The 24,266-nt window shown below is 40.1% G+C and overlaps 1 protein-coding gene across 3 annotated transcripts in view; it reads right to left on the bottom strand.

Moving 5' to 3' along the window:
* LOC140126359 (protocadherin-10-like) overlaps nucleotides 1-24,266 on the bottom strand; it is an 81,533-nt gene that overhangs the window by 22,229 nt on the left and 35,038 nt on the right. Inside the window, exons 2-3 of one of the 3 annotated variants that reach the window (XM_072145748.1) lie at nucleotides 9,826-9,884; nucleotides 6,127-6,161 (exon numbers count right to left, since the gene is read on the bottom strand). In XM_072145748.1, the coding sequence (XP_072001849.1) occupies nucleotides 6,127-6,161; nucleotides 9,826-9,884 (94 nt within the window). Of the gene's footprint in view, nucleotides 1-6,075; nucleotides 6,162-9,825; nucleotides 9,885-24,266 lie in introns of all 3 variants that reach the window. The other 2 variants (XM_072145747.1, XM_072145749.1) reach the window with 2 other exon arrangements.

The following is a 24,266-nucleotide window of genomic DNA, read 5'->3' on the forward strand; positions in this document are numbered from 1 at the left end:
TATTGTGCCTTGACCAAACCAGTTTTCTGATTCCCCCTTCCCCATATGCCCCCTCCAAGTTGGCAGGGAGGGGTGGAGACTGGACATAACATAGAAGTAATCCTGGTGCATGGTCTTACAAAAGGTGGGGGGAATATAATGACTGGTGCACAATATGCCCAGTCCTAAGAAATTCCTCCTTCAAGAGATGGCATTCTTCCAATTTGCTTCTGCTATGGGTTCCGACCACTCAATGGGGCTTATTTATTTCATTGGGCTGTTAGTTTTTGAGATTTGCGCAGGTATGACAGGTATTTAACAGGGGATTGCGCTGGGATTCTGGCGTAGCTGCGCTGGCTTACATGCGACAGAAATCGGGGGGTGTGCCATCTGAAGATCGGACTGATTCGGACTGAGCGTGCTGTTTAACTTTCAAACTGTGTCGCAAGACAATGCACTTTCATGCCCCGGGAAGAAGAAGGTGAACTCCAGCGGACTTCAGCGGGGAAGCGACACAGGCAGGATATTGGGCGCACAATCTGAATCGCGGCACAGTGCATTATCGTCAGACAATGCACTTTCGGGGAACTCGCTGGGCCGGGTAAGTAAATGTGTCCCAATGTCTTTCCTTGCAGACCATCATAGCTAATAAAGCTATGACTTTTAATATTTTAATTTTAATATTAGGAGTTGAAGAATCAAGGAGTCAGATTGGGGTGGATTTGGAGTCAGAAGAAAAATGCCGACTCCACCTTCAAATTAGAAATATTTATGGGCCTGCCATCAAGTATAAAATGCTGAATGAAAATCTCAGTTGATGAAGATATGGCAATTGAAACTTCATAGGTGAAATCGTCATACTAGCCAAGGGGGAGTTAACCAGGCTCAAACAGATCTAAAGGGAAAAATGTGAATCCCCTGGGCAGTCTCTGAGCGTGATTTAACGATCCAATGGTACATGGCAGAGAATGCTCATTGAATTTCATACAGATATATTACGTTTCTTAAGAATCCCAGTGAAAGAAATTCATGAAGGCTATTTTTTTACTAATTAAGGAATGAGAGACAGATAATATTTGCATGCAGCCATACAGTGGAGGGCCCCATGAATGAATTTGACTTGTGGGCAACAGTGGAGGTAACCTTTACATTTCATATAACACACAGGTACATTTTATCAAAGAATATATATGGTTACTTTCTTCCTGGCTAATAAAGGCTGATTCACATATAATTTTTTGTGGTTGGGATGTGGCACATCTTTTGAAACAGGTGGATAGATTATAAATAAATAAATGTCATATTGATCAGAATCAATAAATTATTGTATATTTTCTTTTCTAGAAGTTTAGAAGACTTTTATGAAATTTTAAAGACATAAGTAATTTGTGCAGGAGATGGAAACAGACCTTTTGCAGGAGATGGGAACTCGACAGGCGCAGGAAAACCATGGCTGCTATGTTTTGAAAGCTGAAGGACAGCTGGCCATATGTTGTATCTCGCAGCTCAGCTCAATAAGTCAAGCTGTGACCAGGTGTTATGCGCCTGGAATACAGCATGTATATTTTTTTAATTCTAGACAAATACTCTAAGGCCAGAGGCACAAACTGCAGTTGGTTTCAGCTCTAGCGGGAATCACGGTGGACATTCTGTACAGATTCCATAGTGTGGCCTATTACGGAGATTCCTAAAGTCATGGCGTATTGTGTATGCCATCATTATATAACTGATGGGAGTCCTACCCTCTTTGATACCCAGTGGTCATAAGAAGAATATGGCTACAGCAACACCCATAAAGTGGCTCTACAGAAGTGTTCAAGAGAAAATGTAAAGGCTATGCAGGTATAACTTAAAGAGGACACAGAACCAAATTAGTAGAGGGTAGATGATATATCCTAGCACTTTATAATATGGTAATAACCCTTTAAGTAAGTAATTTAGCTGCCAGATACAACAGGCAAAGTAAGTATTGAACAAATCACCAATTTTCTAAAGGTGCTATTGACAGGAAACTATCACCAGATGTGGGTAACAAATCATCCGGGGCACGCTGGCAAAGAAATCTAGCCATAGATGTCCATAAATTATGTATATTAATAAGAAATGAGACAGGAAAAAAGTATTAAAGACTTGGAGAAAGAGAGGCACAAAACCCATGGAAAGTCATGACACCGAATAAAATCTCTCAAGCAGAGAAAGCAGTCCAACCACTTAGTGAAAAATAATATCAGCTGTTGGCCTACAAAACAGTGTCTCATTGCCAAGGTGCCACACACAAAACATCTCATGATGGGTCAAATCGGTGGGCTGTCTCAAACCTTTACAACCTTATTGTTGCAAAAATACTGATGACATTGGTTACAGAGGCAAGAACAGAGCTCCAAGGGAAAACAAGTTTATCAATAAAACACATTAAGGCCATGGACTAAAGCCTTCATCAGGATGATGAAGATGAAACAAGGGGGGCAAATTTCAGCAAGTCTATGATCTCAAGAAAAGTCTCAGATGGCCTCAGAGAATTTAAAAAAATCCGCTAAAATGGCCCAGTTAATCACCTGACCTGAATCTAGTAGAAAATCTTTGCAAGGGACTATAGCCCAGAGTTCAATAAAAAGAGGGACAGAACTTTCAGGACATGAAGGGTGTTGGAAAAATAGACAATCACACCTGAGCTTTTCCATACAGTAGGCATAAGCTGTTAGAAGTTCGGTTCTAGGTTCAGTTGTTCTGACCCATGATACCTGCACCAATCGTGAGTGTTAACTGTGTAAATACCATTTAGGTCAACGTGGTGCATGTTCCCCTATGAGTTCCCCAAAACGGCATCACACATGCACAACATTGATTTAAATTCCGGCTTTAAATGGTGCTCTGGTCGGCAGCATTTAAACAGTTGACATCCGCTATCATTGCCAGCACCAATCAGGGTGTTACTGGGGGGTACCGGTCCGGGTTTTGGTCTATTCATCACCAGTCTTGAAGATACCAACCTTATTTTATAGAAAGTATTAAAGTATAAAAACTTTTGCCTAACTTTGCATTAAGCAAAAATAAGTAATTCTCTAATTTACTATAATTAGCTATCTGCAGGTGTTTGGCTGCTAGCAGAAGTTTTACCTCCCCGCCCCCCCCCCCCCACTACCAAGGCTAATGTCCATTTGGCATGCTTTCTGGTTGCCAAGGGAAAGCATATAGTACAGCTAAAGATGACAGGAGGCTTGTTGGGAGGGGCCGTAGGACCTGTAGTGATGACACAAGCACGTGACCCATCACATGCTTCAGATCGGTCAATTACAAACAAGCTGTCCTGCATAATTTGAAAGTGCTTAGTGTGATGCAAATGACCTTCAGTAATGTCAGAAGCATGTGACTCATCACATTCTTCAGATCGGCCAATTACAAACATGCTGTCCTCTTCTGGCTTCAGTGGGGTGAGCTGATGTCGCAACCAGGAAGTGCCCACCCACATCAGGAATAGCTGAAACAGAATCTAATGTATATAAATACCAGATCTATCTCAGGCTAGGAAGAAGCCAGCAGCATGATACAGGTATCGTTGGAATTGTTAGCAAAGTTTTTCTCTCTTTCTTTATAAGTAACTTTACATTTACGCTCTAAATAAATTTCAGCAAACATGTTACAATACTTTTTTCCCTGTGTCACTTCTCATAACTTAATTTATGGAAATCGATGGTTTGATGTGGATTGGATGGGTTTTCAACATCTGATGAAAATTTCGTGTAAATATCAACTTTAGAAATATACTTACTTGGAAAATTGGTGACGTTTATAATACTTATGTGTTGGGAAGCAGTTTAGCAGCTGAGTAAATGGAGGTAATGCCCACAACCTTACAAACCGCGAGAGGGTCAAGGTTTCATAGACCAGGAAGTATCTAATCATTATAATATACGAGTAGCTATCAATTCCTAAGGAAATTCAAAGATCTCCCTGCAAAATGCTGCCTCAATACCATGAAAACTATTGCCATGCATTCAGCAATTGAATCAGCAAAAACTGCACATAAAACCAAATTGTGATATATCCCTCGAAAACCAAAGTGAGGAAACGTCTTCTTAAATATCTAGATAAACAACAAACAAGCAGCTGTTTTGTTAGAGTATATAAAACACGGGGCTGAGCTGGTATCGGCAGTATTCTGCGCCTGTCACATATCTTTGATGGCTTTGTGAATACAGACTATAAATCGTATTTGCATTCTAGAAGCCAAAGGAAGAACAAGTCATGGTAAAGTAGAGATATAGAGAATGAACGTTGTGTTCACTGGTTCTTATGTGCGTTAGTACAACAAACCAAAGTTGGTTTTTAATAGCAGACTCCTTTAAAGGCACTATGTTTTCTTAAGAGGATTATCTATGAAGTGCTGATGTGGTTATTGCAAAGCAATTTGCCTATTTGGGCAACAACAACATAGTCAATTTTCTACTTTTGCCCTCTACTCTTCCTCGATATCGAAAACAAAAATTGCAATGAAATGCAAATGATACCCCCAGGCTGTGTTATGTCAATCCAAGCCTATCCACTGCTGATCATGGAAACCAGGTATGTCGTTCTAGCAAATTATAACATTCTCAGGATTCTATAATGGCATATTGAATAGAAATGCCCCTTTCCCTGCCACATTAAAGGTGACACTGTTGCTGGAGATGATAATTTATGTAATAATATGACATGGTTTTATCAATATTTTCTGATTATTATAGCACAATCTTACTCATTTCCAACAGGACATAAATAAAGAATATCATAAAACATTATAAAGTATATAAAATGGATTTAAATACCAATTTTATTAGACATTATTGTTTTACTTTTAGTGTTTTCTATTATTTTTTCCCCGTAAAAGACATTAAAGGCATATCCACATAATAAAATTGTGTAATAGTTGGGGGACCTGCACATATATCTAAAATTAAATCCTGAGACCATCCTTTGCCAGCTGATGGTCAAACAAAGACCTGCAGCAGTGTTTGAGTTTCAGCTAAGCATCCAAAGTATCTAACAGGGCATAGACTCAGGAGCTGTCTCTACTGCACATGTGCCAACCTCGGTTAGTGCCAATGATGCACAAGAATTCAGACTGGAGATTTATAGTGCAGTATAGCATAAGGCAGGAATTATGTAGACAAGAGTGGTGCACCAGGATGAGGTGGGAGTGGTCTGGGCTGTAACAATGGTGCTACAACAATGAGGTGGGCGTGATCTGTAACAGTGGTGCTCCAGGGATGTGGTGGGAGAGGTCTGGACTGTATCAGTGGTGCTTTAACAATGAGATGTGAGTGGTCTGTTCTGTAACAGTGGTGCCCCAGGGATGTGGTGGGAGTGGTCTGGGCTGTATCAGTGGTGCTTCAATAATTAGGTGGGAGTGGTCTGGGCTGTAACAGTGGTGCTCCATGGATGTGGTGGGAGTGGTCTGGGCTGTAAAAATGGTGCTCCAGGAATGAGGGGGGAGTGGTCTAGACTGTAACAGTGGTGCTCCAGGAATGTAGTGGGAGTGGTCTGGGCTGTAAAAGTGGTATAACTCCGGATTCAGGCTCCATTCAAACATCCATATTGGGTACTGTGATCTTGCCGCGCATATTGTGGCAGTAAAAAACTCCCAGTGCTGTTTCACAAAAAACAATTTACACAAAAAGGGCCACTGAGGAAGCACTGTATCATACTGATCTCCTTAAATAAAACATACACTATCAATAAAGCTTACATAGGAGTTTTCACCACTTCTAGAAACTCCAAGTCCAAATCACCCATTAAACATGTAAGAATTTTCTATCCTTCAACAGGTACCCATTTTGTTATTTAGGATGTCCACCATCAGATGAGTGGCCATGACATGGAGCAGATAGCCCTGGACCAGCCATTTGCTAATTTTATATTGGTGGCTGAAACTGACAGCAGTGGCTTCTGAGAAACAGCTGGGGCTACAAAAAAGATCCCACAGCTCTGGAATCAGTAAAGGTGGGATATAAAGAGTTGGAGTTGGTGGAGTTGATGAAAAGTAGAAACTTCACAATTACAAGCAGTGCTTTAGGTTGGGCTACAACCACTTGAAAGTGGCAATGTGTATATACAGACCAGTCACTGGGGAAACTAGTGAACGTAGTCTGTCGTGATCTGTTTTCACACCTTTTCGAGTTCCAAGGTCTTCAAGACTCTGCGAACTGAAAAGAAAAAAGACATTCAGGATCACTTTCTGATTGTTATGCACAATTGCTTTCTTATGAAATCTTATTAGCAATACTACTCTTTATATAATGTATCGCTATATTCCACTCTTCCATTGGATTTTTATGGACACCATGTTATACTTCATTTCTCCTGTGGGGGTGCTGCAGCAAAATGAAGCACCAGCCTCGAGGATCCCTTAAAGACGACAGTTAAATGTTCTGTCTAACAGATGACCATGACAATACAGAAATGGCTATATCTTGGCCAATAAACTGTACAAGTAACACATACTTTACTAGCCTCCACTTCACTACACTTTATCTGACACTAATAGTTGTTAAACTGTCAGTGTTTTTCTGTATGCATGAGTGAAGCACCGATCTCGTATGACTTATGTATATTTTGGCTTCCTTTAATTAAAGGAAATCTACCAAATGGGTGCAGGGCTTCTAAACCAAGAACCCTTACATGCTGGTGTGTGTCCTGAAACAGGATCCATTCTTATGTTTGTTTCTAATAGCTACATTTGTAAGAAAACATTATTATTTTACTACATACATATATACGTATAGTATTATATAAAAGAGCCTCAGGGGCTCCTGGATATGGCACAGAAGCCCCCTCTGGCTCTGTTGTCTACTAATTATTCAGTGCCTCTCTCTCTTCCCTTCAAAACAAAATGCTCAATTTGAATAATTAGTAAATGGTGGAGCCTGAAGGGGTTCCTTTGACATAGACAGGAGCCCCTGAGGCTCATTTTCATACCTTTAAAAGAAGTTTTTCTCCAAAACTAAGCTATTCGAAGCAAATAAAATGAACAGATCCTGTTACAGGATGCACACGGCCGCATGTAAGTGTGCTTGGTTTAGAAGCATTGCTTCCATGTAGTAGAATTCCTTTAAGGATGAGCTGTAGTAGTAGACAAAGCCATAAACAGGAGTGGCGCTGTTTCAGAACTCTGAATCTTAAGAAAGCTTTCCATATTTTTTGTTTTAGAAAAAAAAAGTTTCTTGGACCCCTATATACCTTATGTAAACTGAAATAAAATGTTGGGTTCAAGCCAATGCACAGAACACTTCTCTCTTTTACATTATATAATGTACGATATAATATTACCCACATTTACTGAAGCATCATAAATAATGGATTTAGGGAACAACTGCTACACTTACAGCTTAAATAGTTTTCGAGTTTTAACTAGGCCACTTAGAACTGTGAAAATCCTTCTGGGACACCTAAAGCTAGTAATGTCTTCTTCCAAATTGTTTTATATTGTATTCCCTTAAGAGACATTAAAGAGGCATTTCTATCTAACATAAAAAATCCCACAGTAAATATGAATCTTCTAGACATTCCCTTCAGTCATCTCCCTCATAAATCTATTCAACCATTTCTTAGTTGCGTCTGTTTGAGAAAGAAGTCTGACATTAAAGGGGTTGTCTATGATTAGAACACTGGAGCTGGTTTCTTCCCAAATATTTCTCGCACCTGGCGATACAATGGGGTACATTTACTAAGGGTCCGAACGCCACATTTTCGTTGGGTTTTGCGTTTTTTTCCCGTTTTGCCCTGAATTGCCCCGGGTTTTTGACGCACACAATCGGATTGTGTTGCATTGGCACCTGATTGCATGCAACACAAATCGGGGGGGGGGGAGGGGGCGGGGACGTCGGACAACCCGACTGATTCGGACAAACCGCGCAATTTAAAGAAGGTGAACTCTGGCAGACCTCAGCGGAGGGAAGCGACACATGCAGGAAATTGGACACATGATCTTAGTGAATCGCAGCAGACCTGAATCCTCATTGGACAACACACGGCGGGGATCGTGAAAGTAAAGTAAATGTGCCCCAATGTGTCATATTACAGACTTGTCTGATTCATTACATTAGAACAGAGCTGTATCAAACATCATCAATGGACATAGGTGGCGCTGTTTTTTTAAATCACGCAGCCATTTTCATAAAAACTGTAGATAACCCCTTTTAATGTCATCCAGTTACTATTACACATATGAATAGTAAACGGATCATGTGACACAGCTCCCTGCAGCTAGGTCATACTATCAGAAATTTGACTCTTATCACCTACCCGCAGGAGCTCTGGCAAAATTGCATTAATTGAGTCCAAAATTATTGTGTGATTAACTGCATATCATATATATTCATACATAAGAATGTTAGTTCTGCAGTGATATACAGACTTGAACCAACACATAGCGCTAGAGCCTTTAAAGTGACTCATCTTAGGCAAAAACATGACTCTTTTTGGCTCATTTATGCCTATGGAGTAGATTTTTTTAAGTAGATAAATGGGTGAATGTCAACATAATACTCAAATGGATAGTTCATACCCTTCCTGAGTCTGCTGGTTGTTTAGTTGTTCAAGCATTGGTTATGAAATCTACAGTCTGAATCATACTGATAGATCTACCACAAACGGACCTGATATATTGGAGGGATTTCTAATTGATAAAGGCACTTATAAAGCCGAATCACTGACCGAATCCTCTTTGTATCCTGATGAAGGATCTGGCCTTGTAATAGTTTTTCACACTCTCCTTTTCTTAAAAACTGTTTTAAAATATGTTAATGAGCTGTAGCTGCTCCTTGCATTACATTAGCATATTTTTTTTTCTTTTTTTTAGGAAAAGGAGACTGTGTAAAACTATTACAAGGCCAGATCCTTCATCAGGGTTCAAAGACTGTACCAGTGTACCAGTGTAGCCGAACAGCAGTAAATACTTTTTATTGCCTGGAACAAACATTAAAAAAAAAAATTCATGTCGCTTTGACCACTAGAGGGAGTCTAGGAGCCTGACGCATACTGTATTTTGATTGACTTAAAGGAAGGATCTACCATCAGACGATCTAACATCAGCCCTAATGCTTATTTTGCTAATCTAAACTAAATAACTTTCAAAAAATGTTATAAATGTAATATGTAAATTTTCTGCAAAGGCTACTGGGGTGTGGATTAGTAGCCAGGCTTCTCCAGGCTACTCCACGCCCCAGTAGCCTCTGCAAGTAATTTACATATTACTTTTACAATGTTTTAAAGAAATTATGTTAGGTTTTTAAATTAGTAAAATAAAGATGAGGGCTGATGTAGTTAGATCAACGCCTGATGGTAGATTCCTCATGGTAAGTTTCCTTTAACTGTGTATCCAGTATGCAACCATATAACCGGCTCCTCCTAGTGGTAGCAGTAGTCACCTATAAATTCTGAACTATAAACACCAAAGGCTACATAAGAAGGTTTCTTTTCTTGTTAAATACATTGATTTACTGTTCCTAGTTCAGATCATCGATATCAGATTAATAGGAGTCTGACACCCTGTAGTATTATTGATCAGCTGTTTATGGCACCAACAAAACTAACACAGTAAACTGAGCCGGAAGCACGGCCCTATCCTCTGAGCTGCAGTAACTCGGCTTGATCACTACACAGCGCTGTGCTCCGGGTCCTCTTCTCTGTGTTAGTTGAGCAGCTAATCGGCCATTAAGAAGTTTAACCCTAAAATCCCAATTAACTGTATGACCATTAGAAATTACAGCATTTTCTCCATAATCTCCATTCATTATCTACAGTCATATAACATTACCTATTGTGTGACACAATAAAGAACTTAGCAGTAAATGGAATTGATGAGTGTACCTTTTAAGGCCTGGCTTCTGTGTCTTCTGAGGGGACCAGTCAGTATTTGGAAGCTTTATCTATAAAACAAAGGAAAGGGGAACAATGAAATCATATACATTGCCCGTTTGTTCTTGGCTGATGAATGTGCAATGAATTTTTGCTTAGAAATGTGTTTTCTCAGCTCCAATCTCATTGTGACCCCCAACCGGCAAGATTTTTAGCATATCGCTGCATGAGACCAATTTGCATACACTCATCCTTAATTACATTTAAATGGAGATGATTTGCAGGTGGCTTGGTTATAATGAAAATCTGATATCTTACATGAAGGATTTGTATTGTGGATAACAAGAAACAGGGAACACTTTCTTTCCTTTTCTTTTTTTAAAGCAGCCATCACATTTAGGTAACAGGAGTCATCATCTGTTTGCAAATATTCTGTCCTTTTTATAGCGAGCACCAGGGTTCATGACTGCTTATTAAACTGCTATTGGCTATATTTTTAATAAATTGACTCATTCACTAATTTACCAAAACAAGTGAGACCCAGTCCCTTACAGATAAAAAATCTTTACAGAACTTTGCCCCATGAACCGACTTCTGAGGTTGAAGAGCTGAGAGAGGTCAGAATCTGGCTCCTCGGGGTGGGATTAGCTTTTCATTGTTTTTTAGCATTTCAGGACACTAGTGAACTGGTGCACCAGGACCTTTTTTTCTGTGGCTATAATTTGGGGATTCAGATTACACCTGGATGTGTGACCACCCTTTTGTTTGATGAAGGCTATACAGCAGGACACATGTACAGTATCCACAAAATAATTAGGCAAAGTAGTTGCCATAACATGCAAAGGGAATTTGCTGTTGACATTTCTTTTATTTAAAAGTGGCGGGGTAGCAGTTTTTTAAATGCAATCCATGTAGGAGACATCCTCTTAAATGGGTTGTCCAGTCATAACAAGTTATTCCCTGTCATCACTAGGACCCCCAACCAATCAGAAAGTAGATTTTTTATGTGAGTGGCTGGATAACCCTTTTAAATTAAATTTAACTGGTAATCTGGCTCCTCAGGGGTGGGGCTAGCTTTTCATTGTTTGGCATCATTCTAGGAGATGGTTAATGGGTGCTCCAAGAACTTTTCCTGGGGATGTTTTATGGGGGTTAGGATTACACCCAGATGTGTGCCCACTCTTTTGTGTTATAAAGACCATATGGAAGAACACAAAGTATATCCATTACTGAATTATAATATGGGGTCTGGGCGGTAACCTGGGGCCCAGGACTTCTAGGGGGCACATGGCCACCTAAACCACCCACCAAATTTGATACTGAGAAGGACTTTCAACAATTTAATCCTCATATATCTCATTCTGCTCTCAGTACACATGCACACAAGAGCCATTTCAGGACCTTTGATGGTCCTCCCAAGGTCCCGAAATTGTAGATTGTAGGGACATATCCTCCATTCACCATGAAGCTTGATTCTAGTACCATATATCGGAAGTGAATTCCAGACTTGTAGGGGCTGTAATATTCATACAACCCAGGGCCCTTGGCAGTCTCAATACGCCCCTGAGTATATCCACTGAAAAAATCATGCTGAGTAGTTTCCATAACATGCAAAGAGAGTTTGCTGTTGACTTTTCTTTTTAATTAAAGAATGAGGGGTTTGTAGTTATTTTTTCCTTTTTTTTTTATAAAAGGCATTTTGAGGAGACATCCCTTAAATTAAATTTCACTGGGAATCTGTAGTACATTTTCTGCACCACTGCTTCATTCCACCAAACTACTGTATGCCTCATATCCACAGAATCCAATTAACAACTTCAGTACATCCATTTCAAAGCTGTTAAATATATTAACAGATAATCTGCTGTGACCCATAGGGGGACCATATGTTTATATACTGCACATTGTCACAATCATTTAGGATCCCCATTGATTTGATGTGTAAGACAATGAGTTTTAGGTAGATTTGACCTAAGAAGGAGAAGAAGAGACGAATGTCTCCGTAACATAATATAACACTATGGCTGCCATATTCATAATAGATCTTTGTACAATCCCTGCTCTCTTGAGATTCTACTATCATTGATTATATCCCCTTCTAACATGATTATAAGCGTTTTGTGTTTACCAATTGCAATGGAAGCCTGCTCACTGTATCCACAATCCTCCCGCTGTAATTGCGTTTACTTTTTACTCTAAATGATGAGTCAAAGCAGTAACATGGTGTTCTAAATTGCCTTTTACGGCAAATAATGCATTTGTAAATGAATGCAAGTATTTCTTTCAGGGCGCTGGAAAAAAAATGGATGCTTTTCCGTGTTACTTGACAACCATTAATTCTGATTCATGGGGTTTTTTATATCTGCACAAAATAAGAAAAGAAATGGTGTAATGAAAGATTTTCCTTTGATAAATAGCCCAACGCTGCCATCTGGTGGGCACATGACACACGCGGGAGGGTCCCTGCTTCAATTCAGTAACTCAAAAAAGGTCAGTAAAATTGATATGAGTTGGATCAGATGAAATGAGATTAATTATATCCACACAATCCAATTAACAACTTCCCCGCATCTATTGCAAAAATAACCCTGCTAATTATGTTAACGGATAATTTGCTGTCGCCCATATGGAAACCATATGCTTACAGTGTACAAAATAAGCTCGTCGGAGCCTCTGCCAATATGCTTTAACTTGACATCCACTCCTGTAAAGAAATATTTTATTAAATGTAATTGAAAACACGTTAAAATGGTTAAATACGCATCAAAATGGGACATAAACACAAGATTTAATTATGTTCTGAGCAATTAGCAAAAATCACAATGTCTGTAGTGACACAATCATTAGAGGAGATAATTCATGTCACCTTAAATAATAGCAATGTGATGGTTTTTAGGTTCTGTTATCTGCTATAACATCTATAATAAAGACATGATCGCTGTTACAGGTCCATGTTTTGGCTTAATTGATAGTTTTCGTCAGGATTGCAGTAGGTTTTAAAGGGAACCTGTCATCAGAAATTGACCCAATAAACCACTACCTCAGTATGTTGTCAAGCAGCTGAACACTTTCCAGATTGTATTTCTTTCACGACCCAGTGTGGTGGCATTGTTCAGAAAATCATCTTTGAAGTGAGTAAATTCGAAATGTAAATTGGTTCCATAAAGTCATGGAGGCACGGTTTTAGCACCAAAGTCAAGCTCTTACTGTATTGGTCCTACATCCAGAGACATCACTTACCCGATCTCCTGAAGTGAGAAGCATGCGGTCAGTCACAGAGGAGGAGGCGTTCAGAGTTCAGCACCTTGACTTCAGTGCTAAACTCTCCGCCTTCTTGACTTTATACAACCAAGTTACATCTCACTTCAAAGTAGATTTTCTGGATGAGGCCACCATACTGGGCCATGAAAGAAGATCAGAGCTCCCTACCACCACACAATCCATTATAAACTGGCTCAACGGTGCTGTCATCTATCCATCACTATGTGCTTGGTTCTTTTAAGGCCACTTTCACACAGTATTTGTTCAGTATTTTGTATCGGTATTCTTAAGCCAAATCCACAGGTGGCTCCAAAGCATGAAGCGATGGAGATATTTCCATTATATCTATTGTCTGTGTAGATTCCACTTCTGATTTTGACTTTCAAATACCAATGTCAAATACTGATCAAATACTGAAAGTGTGAAAGTGGTCTTAAATGACTGGGAGCTGAATTTGGGACAGTGGCATAGGGTCAGTTTATCATCAGGAAATCAGAAGATTTGACAAATTTTGAAAAGGAAATCAGATGGACCTTGAAACTGGAAAGTAACCGTAGGGTCCTTAATGCAATGGCACTTCAATGTTGACTAGAACAGAACATAAGACCTTAGAACATGCCATCATCTAGGCTGTATATAGAGACCACCACGTCCTGCCGATCTTTGTGGTTTCCATGTATTTCATAGCATGAGGAACCATTCTGGAAGTGCATGCGCAGAGCTTGAAACTATAGGTACTCTAGCACTAGAATATGATATGACAGCTGAGGATGATCCTGGCTGCTGTGGATACTAAGGCCTTGTGAATACTAACATGTGCTATTGCCATGATTTAGCTGCACAAACAGTGGCTAACTCTCATCCCCATAGCACCGCACATCACTGCACCCTGAATGCGCCTAATGCCTGCACCTCGAAAGAAAAGGGAGGTCCTTTTCATATCTGTCTTTTCGGCACCAACAGTAATTTTCTATTGAATTTCGGCGCGCATGAGGTCTAAGTCATGTCACTACACAGCCGCAGAGCTGGTGTTATGTATTAATACCCTGTCATATCCTACGGCTAAAGCCATAGAAATACAATGACTCCAACAATATTCATTACCAGATGTGACCATAACATCTCACTATAGTTCCAGAAAATCAATATTCAATGCCGCCTGACCATAACCATCACTCTCAATTAAAATCATATTATGACACTTCAGTCACATAAGTCACTCGGGTCAATGTAATATATAACATCATAAAGTGAATCCACATCCTTCCAGCTTTCTGCATCGGCCTCCTTAGTAGCATTTAGACGGCATTTACTGAAGACACATAAATGCTCATTATAACATATGTAACGTGAGTGGCTCTCAAGATCTTTTCCACTACAAGAGACTAATAGTACATGAGGGGTAGAAGAAATCGCACCTCCGCACCTCTGCAAGTAACATCCGTATGAATTATATATGAGTGTTGGGCTAACCATTACTTTCCTGTCTGTCTTGGATCCCTTATATCTTGTCACTTTATAATTACATGGAAAACCCTTTTAAGAACTATTGTCAGAAGTGATTAGAAGTTATAAATGTGTAATAACCTCCTTGTGATTGGTCCTGCAGGCTACAACTATCTGGTATATGCACAAAGAGCAATTTACCTCACAGTACTTCAGCATTTCAGAAACCTTCAGAGTCCCATTCCTGTCCGTTCATGCCCTGAGGGTTCATACACTGACACGTCTTAGTATTGCACATGTAATACTCTATAACAGTGGCCTAAAATGTAATGTTTGTAAGGGGGGGGGGGTTATTGAATTTGCATGTCTTTGTTACTTTTTGGACAATTTATTCAGACATTTCTAGGAAGAATAACAGAGTAACAGAACACTTAATAGTTGTGAGAAAAGAACTTTTGTTAAACAGATCATGAAACCTGGCAGTTGTACAGATCCATAAAGTGTCTCTCTCTACTGAAACTTTCCTCTGTCAAAACAAGAAAATTTATAAACTGTGATGGCTGGAGTGGAGTGGCTGCTGTTCTGTGCTCACTGTGGAGGGAGGAGGTCATGTGAGACTGCTCTGTGTGTAGCTAGCAGGAGAGACTTGTGTATGTGCAGCTCTGTGAATGCAAAAGTCTCCAGCAATGAATAGTGAGGTAGAGAGGCTCCCCTATTTCCTATCAGTCCCTCAATCCCTCAGTCTATCATTCTAAAAAAAACTTTCTATTTGTGCACCTCAAGCTTTATCATAGACTCCTCACTCCTCTACCCCATGGGCAGAATCTTCATGGCAGGGAAGGTGTTAATTTACACTTCATGAACCACACTTCGTGTAACTATTTCACTGCCAATTTTTACTACTTACCCAATGCTCCATGCTCTTCCACGTGATAAAAGCTTACAGGCTAAGTCACTAAATAGATCCTGTATGTACACACTATGCAGAGCTCAGTAGAATTGCTTTTTGGAACCTCAGTGGATTTATTCAATGAGAGAACAAAAAGCATCATGGGAGCCATGGTCATGGTCAGGAAGTAATTGACTTAGTCTCCTGGCAGATACAGAAAGAGTTTAGCCCCTGCCTAATTTGTTGCTGCTGATGGAGATTTTTGACAAGTAGCTTTGGAACAGCAAAATCTAAAAACTTTGGAAATAAATGAGTATTCCATGTGATATGGCAGTACAGTAGTGATATGGCAGTACAGAAGTGATATGGCAGTATGGAAGTGATATGGCAGTACAGAAGTGAGTGATATAGCAGTACAGAAGTGATATGGCAGTACAGAAGTGAATATTGATTGTGACACTACCAGGGGTGTTGCTATGGTTATAAACGATCTGGGACATGGGCACGATCTAGGAACCATAGGAGGGACGCCAATTCCTGCCACCCCTCTGTGACGTCAGCTCGCCGCTGCATGAATTGCCGGCGCTTGCACCGGTGAGCTAACTTCACAGAGGGGCGGCAGCTAAGAATCAGGCGTCCCTCCTATGGATCCTAGTGGCCGCCCCTACGTGACGTCACATGGAGGGGGGTTTCAGTGTGTGGGCACCACTAAAGGATAATGCGCAGACAACGGTTTGAATTTGAATCCCAGCCCCCGGGACTTCAGGGGGACCTTGCCAGGGAGCCAGGTAGGTTGGCATAATGACGATATTAGCTGATGTACACATGCCACAAACATGACAAATGCACATATGTATTTGTCATGTTATGGGCTTTTGGCACATGTTATTGGTATAAAATAGTGCATTGGTGACAGGTTCCCTTTAACTATTTTGTGTTGAAATCCATTAGTTTTTTTCCTTGCCTTGTTTTTTTTTAATTTTCTTTTTTGTTTTGCAAGAGTTCTCTCTAAATCTCATAAATTAAAGTATAGAATTAGGCGCAACATTTCTCAATTATTCTGTATCTGAATCTTTGGTTCACACTTGCTCTCAATGGGGCTTGAGCTAATCAAACATTTCTGCATAAGCTGAACGAGATAAATATCATTTCATGGCAAGTTATTTTCTGGGGGCTAAATCATCAAAGTTTGTGAAGTGTCTCAATAGTTGATGAGTCAGCCTCCTAATAAAACATAATCTGGACTGATATCATCTCATGAGAGAAAATAACTTGTGCTAATAACACTGGGAGTTGCATAGCTAAAGATAAGTGCATTGGTCTTATAGCGAGGCTAGGCACAGGCTGCTCCGGGACTGGAGATACTGTATGGCTAACGCTAAAAAAACCACATGGAAAATTATTCGATACTAAACATAGAGAAAGAAACCAGTGATCTAGGGTAACCAATATATATAGCAAGCTGTTACACAGGGGTATTAATGGTGGATGTTATTCAAAACATGCTCATAGGAAAAAAGTGGAGCTGTTGTGAACAGGCACCAATCAGATTCCAGCTTTTATTATTGTTTTTGAAAAATGAAAGCAATGACCTGATTGGATTTTTTTATGGTGTATATTGGTGCAGCGGCCAATAAGTAATGTAATAAGAACGGGTGACAGTGTTATAGATGAAGCCCCGAATGGCAATATGATAGAAATGTGTTATAGAGTCTGTATAATAAAGGAGTCTATTTGGTGCCAGTTTCCTTTTAAGAAATGGAATCTGAATTGTGCTTGGTTGCTATGGGCAACAAGTTGAGTTTTCCTGTTTGACAGTTTTGATAAATTTATCTTCAGATCTCCCACCACATCCTGGAGCCATCTCATCCACAATGCTCCACTTGCTCGGATTCCAACTTCTTGCTGTTCATCATACTGATAGAACATTTATTGAATTGGAACGCTCGCCTTCTCCCATAGATGCACCAAGTAATTGCCGACTGTTCTCCTATTTTCTCTTTCTATCCGATAGCAGGGAAGAAAAATGTTTTTTTTTCCATTCTGTCCAAGGGGTCTAAATCAGGCTCCATTATAATTACATGCTGTAGAGCAAGACCTTTTGCTGTGCTATCAACTGTGGAAGAACAGTTCAATATCGGAATGACTGAAGATATTAACACCCAGGACTGTCCAAATGACCACATATATTAAGGTTAAGCTCCAACATCCAACAAGATGTGGTCTGAATGCTTAAAAAAGACACATAATAGGAAAAACCGAAGGTGGAGTTCCAAGCATGTCAAATGGAAAAAGCCTAGACAAAAACTTACGGCATACTGTATGATAATGAGGTCTAACTGCATCATAGCAGAAAACCTATTTTAGATGGTCTATCCAATCCCTGGATTAAATTTTTTACCAAATCTAAAAGTACTATAACATAAAGTGCTGAGTAATATTCACCTCTAGGCAACATGAGCATGGGCAATTGCAGGTTGCATACAACAGACCTGTAGTGTCATTGTTGTGGGAGATTCGCTCACATTCTCTGCAAATATGGATAGGAATAGGATCTACCCCAAAATTTGCGTCTCAGACAGTTGGGTCATTCACAGGGCTGTGGAATGCACGGTCTTGTCTATGAGTCTACTGGAGGCCATTGAAAAAAAAAACAGGTATAGCCACTTATCAACTAGCGATTTTAATGTGTCAAACTCGCATCAAACCTCGCATCATGTGATTGCTGCAATGTCTGGCCCGAACACTAAAAACACATAAACCAGAAGTGAACATTTGGGTCGGGCATTGCGGGAAGCACACAATGTAAGTTTGATGGGAGATGTGCACTACTTTTCCACACATAGAATTTCACTGCTTTTTTCCACTGTGAACAAGGTTGAAATGGAACTTGTCATGAGAAATTGGCGTAATAAACTACTACCAGTAAGTTGTCAAGCAGCTGAGCAGCTTCTAGATCATGTTTCTTTTATGACCCAGCTTGGTGGCATCATCCAAAATATCAACTTTGAAGATGCTAATTGGTTGTATAAAGTCAGGGAGGCGGAGTGTCAAACTCTCCCTGCCTCTGAGCACCTCACTGCTGAGCAAATTCTGAGCACCCTGTGATTGACATCATGCGTCAGACTTTAGGAGATTTGATCAGTGATGTCCCTGGATGCAGGACCATAATTATAGTGAAGGGAAAGCTTTGGAAGGCAGAGAAAGCGTGACTTCAGTGTTAAACTCTCTGACTTGACTTCATAAAACCAATTTACACTTCACTTCAAAGTTGATTCTCTGGATGATGCCATCACACCAGGCCATGAAAGAAACATCATCTAGAAGCTTCTCAGCTGCTTGGCAACATACTGGTAGTGGTTTATAAAGCCAATTTCTGATGACAGGTTCCCTTTAAAATGACCCAATGCTCCTTACTATTTGGATCCTGGATCTGAAGCCAGATGTCTGTACATGAATTGTGATTGGTGCTGCAGCCAGTCACTGTGGGTAATGTGGCAAACTTTTTGGGCTTACTTGATCCAAAATTTTGTAACATTTAATGCTTTACCCTCCCCCCCCACACACACACACACACCCACACACACAATCCATATTTGATAAGTGAGAAAGTAGGCATGGTTAAAATCTACACATGAGATTTATTAAGGCAATTTTTTCAAAATGTTCCAAAAATTGTTACTCCTGTTACTCCTGTGGCGTAGAAAGTGGGGTCATATTTCATAATTATATGTTTCTTAAGGAGTCTGCCAGCACACCTTATGAGTACTGGTGTACAGATAGAGTCCCAACCCCAAGTCAGGACCTATGTTCTTACTGGCACAAATTAGGCCAATTCATATTCCAACAAAACTGAATTAAAAATTGCTCTCAAAATACATCGTCCCATTAACTTCTGCAATCTCATGTTGTGTCAACACATCATGTGATGACCTGAGTGTGCAGATATTGGCGGGGTACGTGGTGAACAGCAAAATTATAGCATTAAGTGTTTGGAAGGGGGAATATTAAATTACCATTTTAAAAGTTATTTGGTCATTTATCATAGGCATTTATTTTTGTTTTTCTTATATGTACTACTTTCTTGGTGCATTTGCACCAAAATTGGAAACTCTGTAATTTTTCATCTAGCAAAGTAAGCTGTGCCTGTATTTTTTAGTGTTGTGCCTCAAGTATCTTTAAAATCCAAATTTGGACGTATAAAAATTATCAATTTTGTTGAAAATTGAGGTAAAATGGTGCAATTTTGACTCAAAAATGATAAAATCCTGAGTAGGTGTAGACAAAAGTTTAGAAGATAAGTGAAACAAGTCCATAACCCAGAAGAGGCAAAAAAAGACAGGCACAAACTTCCTGACTACAGATAAATGACAAGACAATTCTGGAAATTAACCAAAAGGTTCGGACAAGACTGCACAGGAACTGCACCATGCACAGGATTGCTTAAACAATTCTTACTATAAAAATATACAACTAAACATTTTATATAATTCTATGTTATATTCAAATATGGTGAAACCATATTTACATGGAAACGCTACCTCCGCTCCGACCACTTCCACGCTGGTACACCCATCAGACAACCCCTCTAATCTGGGATAAATGTCCCCCATAGTGTCCGAATAAAGGCTAGAAGTGGGACTATGACAGCACCATGAGAAGTGGTTCAGTATCAGACACCTACCAGCCCCATTATGCCCATAAAATGAAAATGTAACCTGATTACATGCAGTAGAGAAACATTTACCTGAACATCATCCAGAGTTATGGCAGGTTACCTAAGGGGGTTTAAGGGGTAGTAAATTAATGTCTGCCCTTAAATGTAAAATCGGAATGGAGCCTGGTTAAACGCTTCAGTACCCAGATGTCTGCTTCAAGGCTCCAGTATCTCAAATTGAGTGTTCACCAAGATTTGCAAGAAGAAGGTAAAAATTTACTAATGAAAGTGTCTTTCAAAAAACGTGTAGACAAAATGTGGATATTTATTAGAAACATAGGTAAAATGTTCTCATCTGGCAGCGCAAACTTTCAGCTGTACAATCGCATCATGCACAGGACTACTGGAGTATTTGGTACAATGGCCACTAAGGGGTCAATCACCCATGGGGGGGGGGGGCATATCAGATAAGATGTGGGGAGCAGTTAGTGATAAAGATAGCATGCAAAATGTTACATAGATTGGCCGAGTATTATTACAGAACTGTGTTTATCAGTTAAACCTTTACTGCATGTGACAGCGATGACACTGTGTAGTGACACTGTGACATCACTGTGTATATTTAAATACTGTAACATCACTGTGTGTATTATGTGTGTATTATGTCTCTACTGTGACATCACTATGTGTATTATCTCTGTACTGTGACATCATTGTGTATATATATATATATATATTTATATATATATATATATATATATACACTCACTGGCCACTTTATTAGGTACAGCTGTCCAACTGCTCGTTAACACTTAATTTCTTATCAGCCAATCACATGGAGGCAACTAGGCATTTAGGCATGTAGACATGGTCAAGACAATCTCCTTCAGTTCAAACCGAGCATCAGTATGGGGAAGAAAGGTGATTTGAGTGCCTTTGAACGTGGCATGGTTGTTGGTGCCAGAAGGGCTGGTCTGAGTATTTCAGAAACTGCTGATCTACTGGGATTTTCACGCACAACCATCTCTAGGGTTTACAGAGAATGGTCCGAAAAAGAAATAACATCCAGTGAGCGGCAGTTCTGAGGGCAGAAATGCCTTGTTGATGCCAGAGGTCAGAGGAGAATGGGCAGACTGGTTCGAGCTGATAGAAAGGCAACAGTGACTCAAATCGCCACCCGTTACAACCAAGGTAGGCAGAAGAGCATCTCTGATCGCACAGTACGTCGAACTTTGAGGCAAATGGGCTACAGCAGCAGAAGACCACACTGGGTGCCACTCCTTTCAGCTAAGAACAGGAAACTGAGGCTACAATTTGCACAAGCTCATCGAAATTGGACAGTAGAAGATTGGAAAAACGTTGCCTGGTCTGATGAGTCTCGATTTCTGCTGCGACATTCGGATGGTAGGGTCAGAAATTGGCGTCAACAAGCATCCTGGATCCATCCTGCCTTGTATCAACGGTTCAGGCTGGTGGTGGTGGTGTCATGGTGTGGGGAATATTTTCTTGCCACTCTTTGGGCCCCTTGGTACCAATTGAGCATTGTTGCAACACCACAGCCTACCTGAGTATTGTTGCTGACCATGTCCATCCCTTTATGAGCACAATGTACCCAACATCTGATGGCTACTTTCAGCAGGATAATGCGCCATGTCATAAAGCTGGAATCATCTCAGACTGGTTTCTTGAACATGACAATGAGTTCACTGTACTCAAATGGCCTCCACAGTCACCAGATCTCAATCCAATAGAGCATCTTTGGGATGTGGTGGAACGGGAGATTCGCATCATGGATGTGCCGCCGACAAATCTGCGGCAACTGTGTGATGCCATCATGTCAATATGGACCAAAATCTCTGAGGAATGCTTCCAGCACCTTGTTGAATCTATGCCACGAAGAATTGAGGCAGTTCTGAAGGCAAAAGGGGGTCCAACCCGTTACTAGCATGGTGTACCTAATAAAGTGGCCGGTGAGTGTATATATACATATTATCCCTATACTGCAAAATCACTAATTGTATTGTCTTTGTACTGTGACATCATTGCTGTGACATCACTGTGTGTATTATCCCATCACCAATATTCTGCTGAAAGTGTCATGACTTTATTGGGGGCCTTTTCTTGCTATGGGGCAAGTTACTTAAACATGAAATGCATGTTCCTATTGAACTATTGCAAATGATTCAGGTAGGTGCAGAAACCTTTTTTTTTTTTTTATAGAAGTGTTGAAATGTGCTCCATATCAGGATAATGACCCCAAAGTGAAAGCCAACTATCTGCATCAGAAGGAAGAACAAGGATTCCTGGAAGGAATAAATTGTCACCCACAGAGCCTGTACATCATCGAGTCTGTCTGGGATTACATAAAGGATTGGAGAAAGTTCACATCAGATCCATGGTAAATTCTACAAGATGTTTAGAACAACCTCCCTGCTGAGTTCCTAGAAGAATTGATGCTGTCATGAAGGCAAACATGGTCACTCCAAATATTGATTTCATTTACATTTCACTTTTTTCTATTCAACAAGCAATAAATTACCTGTTATTGTGTATTTTTCAAGACTTTCTTACTTTGCAGCATTTTCCCACACCAAGCATGAAACGCTTGTACAGTTCCGTACAACAAGTTCACCAAGAAACACGTCATGTCAATCCGCACATCTTGGAGTAAATAAAAGTTGATTATTAGACTACGGATTTCACATATATTTCCAGCAAATGCAATGTTTCCATTTTCATTCGGAACATTGGTTGTCATTGGCGAATTGAAATTTCCAAGGCTGAATCAATGTCTATGGAAAATCATAGACGAGTCATTGTATGGTGTTTCAATTTTCAGTTCAAAGGAAAAGAGAGAACATCTCTGAAAATACAGGCTACATGAATGAATGATTACAATTAAAACTCTACAATATATTAGATTAGAAATGGTAGCACAATTACAATAATGGTGCCCCTAATTATACTGTAAAGTGCACAAATTATAGTAATATGCGGCACTAAAACAATACCATCATAGAGTGCTGGAATAATACCGATATACGGAGTTCAAATGAATGCGGCATATAGTACCTAAAGAGCCATTATACTCTGCCTAGAAAATATCAGCATACACAGCGTTTAACCCTTCACCACTGCCATACACCTATATACCTCATATTTGCACATGTCCCATGCAGATAGCACCTATATACACATAAAGACATTGGGGGGTTATTTATCAGGGCTTCTGCGTCACACATATAAATATATGAATGGTCCATACAAAAAAAAAGACTAGGGGGCACTGTCTCTGTCTATTAAACCATGTAAATTTCAAAGGCAAACTGCACTTTTGATAAATCTGGGCCATAGTGTCCTGTTACCCATCCTGCGCGCTATCCCCGATCTGGACTGTCGACGATCCTGCGTTGTGGTGCGATTCACGTAGCTCGTGCGCCCGGTTACCTGCATGTGTCGCTTCCTCGCTCAGGTCCGCCGAAGTTCACCTTCTTCTTCCTGCTGCACGTAAGTGCATGGTATTATGACACAATTTAAATGTTAAATCATGCGCGTTGTCCGAATCTTTCGGATCGTCCGACGGCCCGCCCCCCGATATGTGTCGCGAGGAAGCCGCCGCCGATGCGCCAAAATCCGATCGTGTGCGCCAAAAACCCCTTCTAAATGTGGCGCACATCGGAAATCGTCGGGTCGGTGCGGACCGCGTACCCCTAGTAAATGAGCCGCATCATTCGGTGCTTAAATAATATTGCCAATACAAAAAGAAATTTTAAAAATAAAAATAATATTGCCATTAATAATGTGCTTTCGTAGTTTAGAAATAAAAGCACCAGACTAACTATTACACTCATAAGGTGTTTAAAAAACAAGTTTAAAGGGGTACTCCCACAAAGTATACTCAGGATAACAGAATAACACATTCTCTTATTCACTGTTACTAACAAAAATACAGAATTTCACAGATATAATTCCAACCTGTCTCTATCAGTTCTGGTGTGTACAATTTCTGCTGCCTCTGGTTCCGACCATGAATCTTGGAAACCCATATCATTCTCCTGTCGGAGGCTGCACTGAGCTGCTCTCTGCACTCCAGCCTCCACCCTTGCATTCCAGGAGGAGCTCACACAGAGACTTCCTGCCAGCAAGCAACACATCCTGAGGAGAGTAAAGCTACAAGCTACAGACAGATAAGATCTTTAT

The sequence above is a fragment of the Engystomops pustulosus genome, chromosome 4, assembly GCF_040894005.1.
Source record: "Engystomops pustulosus chromosome 4, aEngPut4.maternal, whole genome shotgun sequence".
Classification (NCBI taxonomy): Eukaryota; Metazoa; Chordata; class Amphibia; order Anura; family Leptodactylidae; genus Engystomops; species Engystomops pustulosus.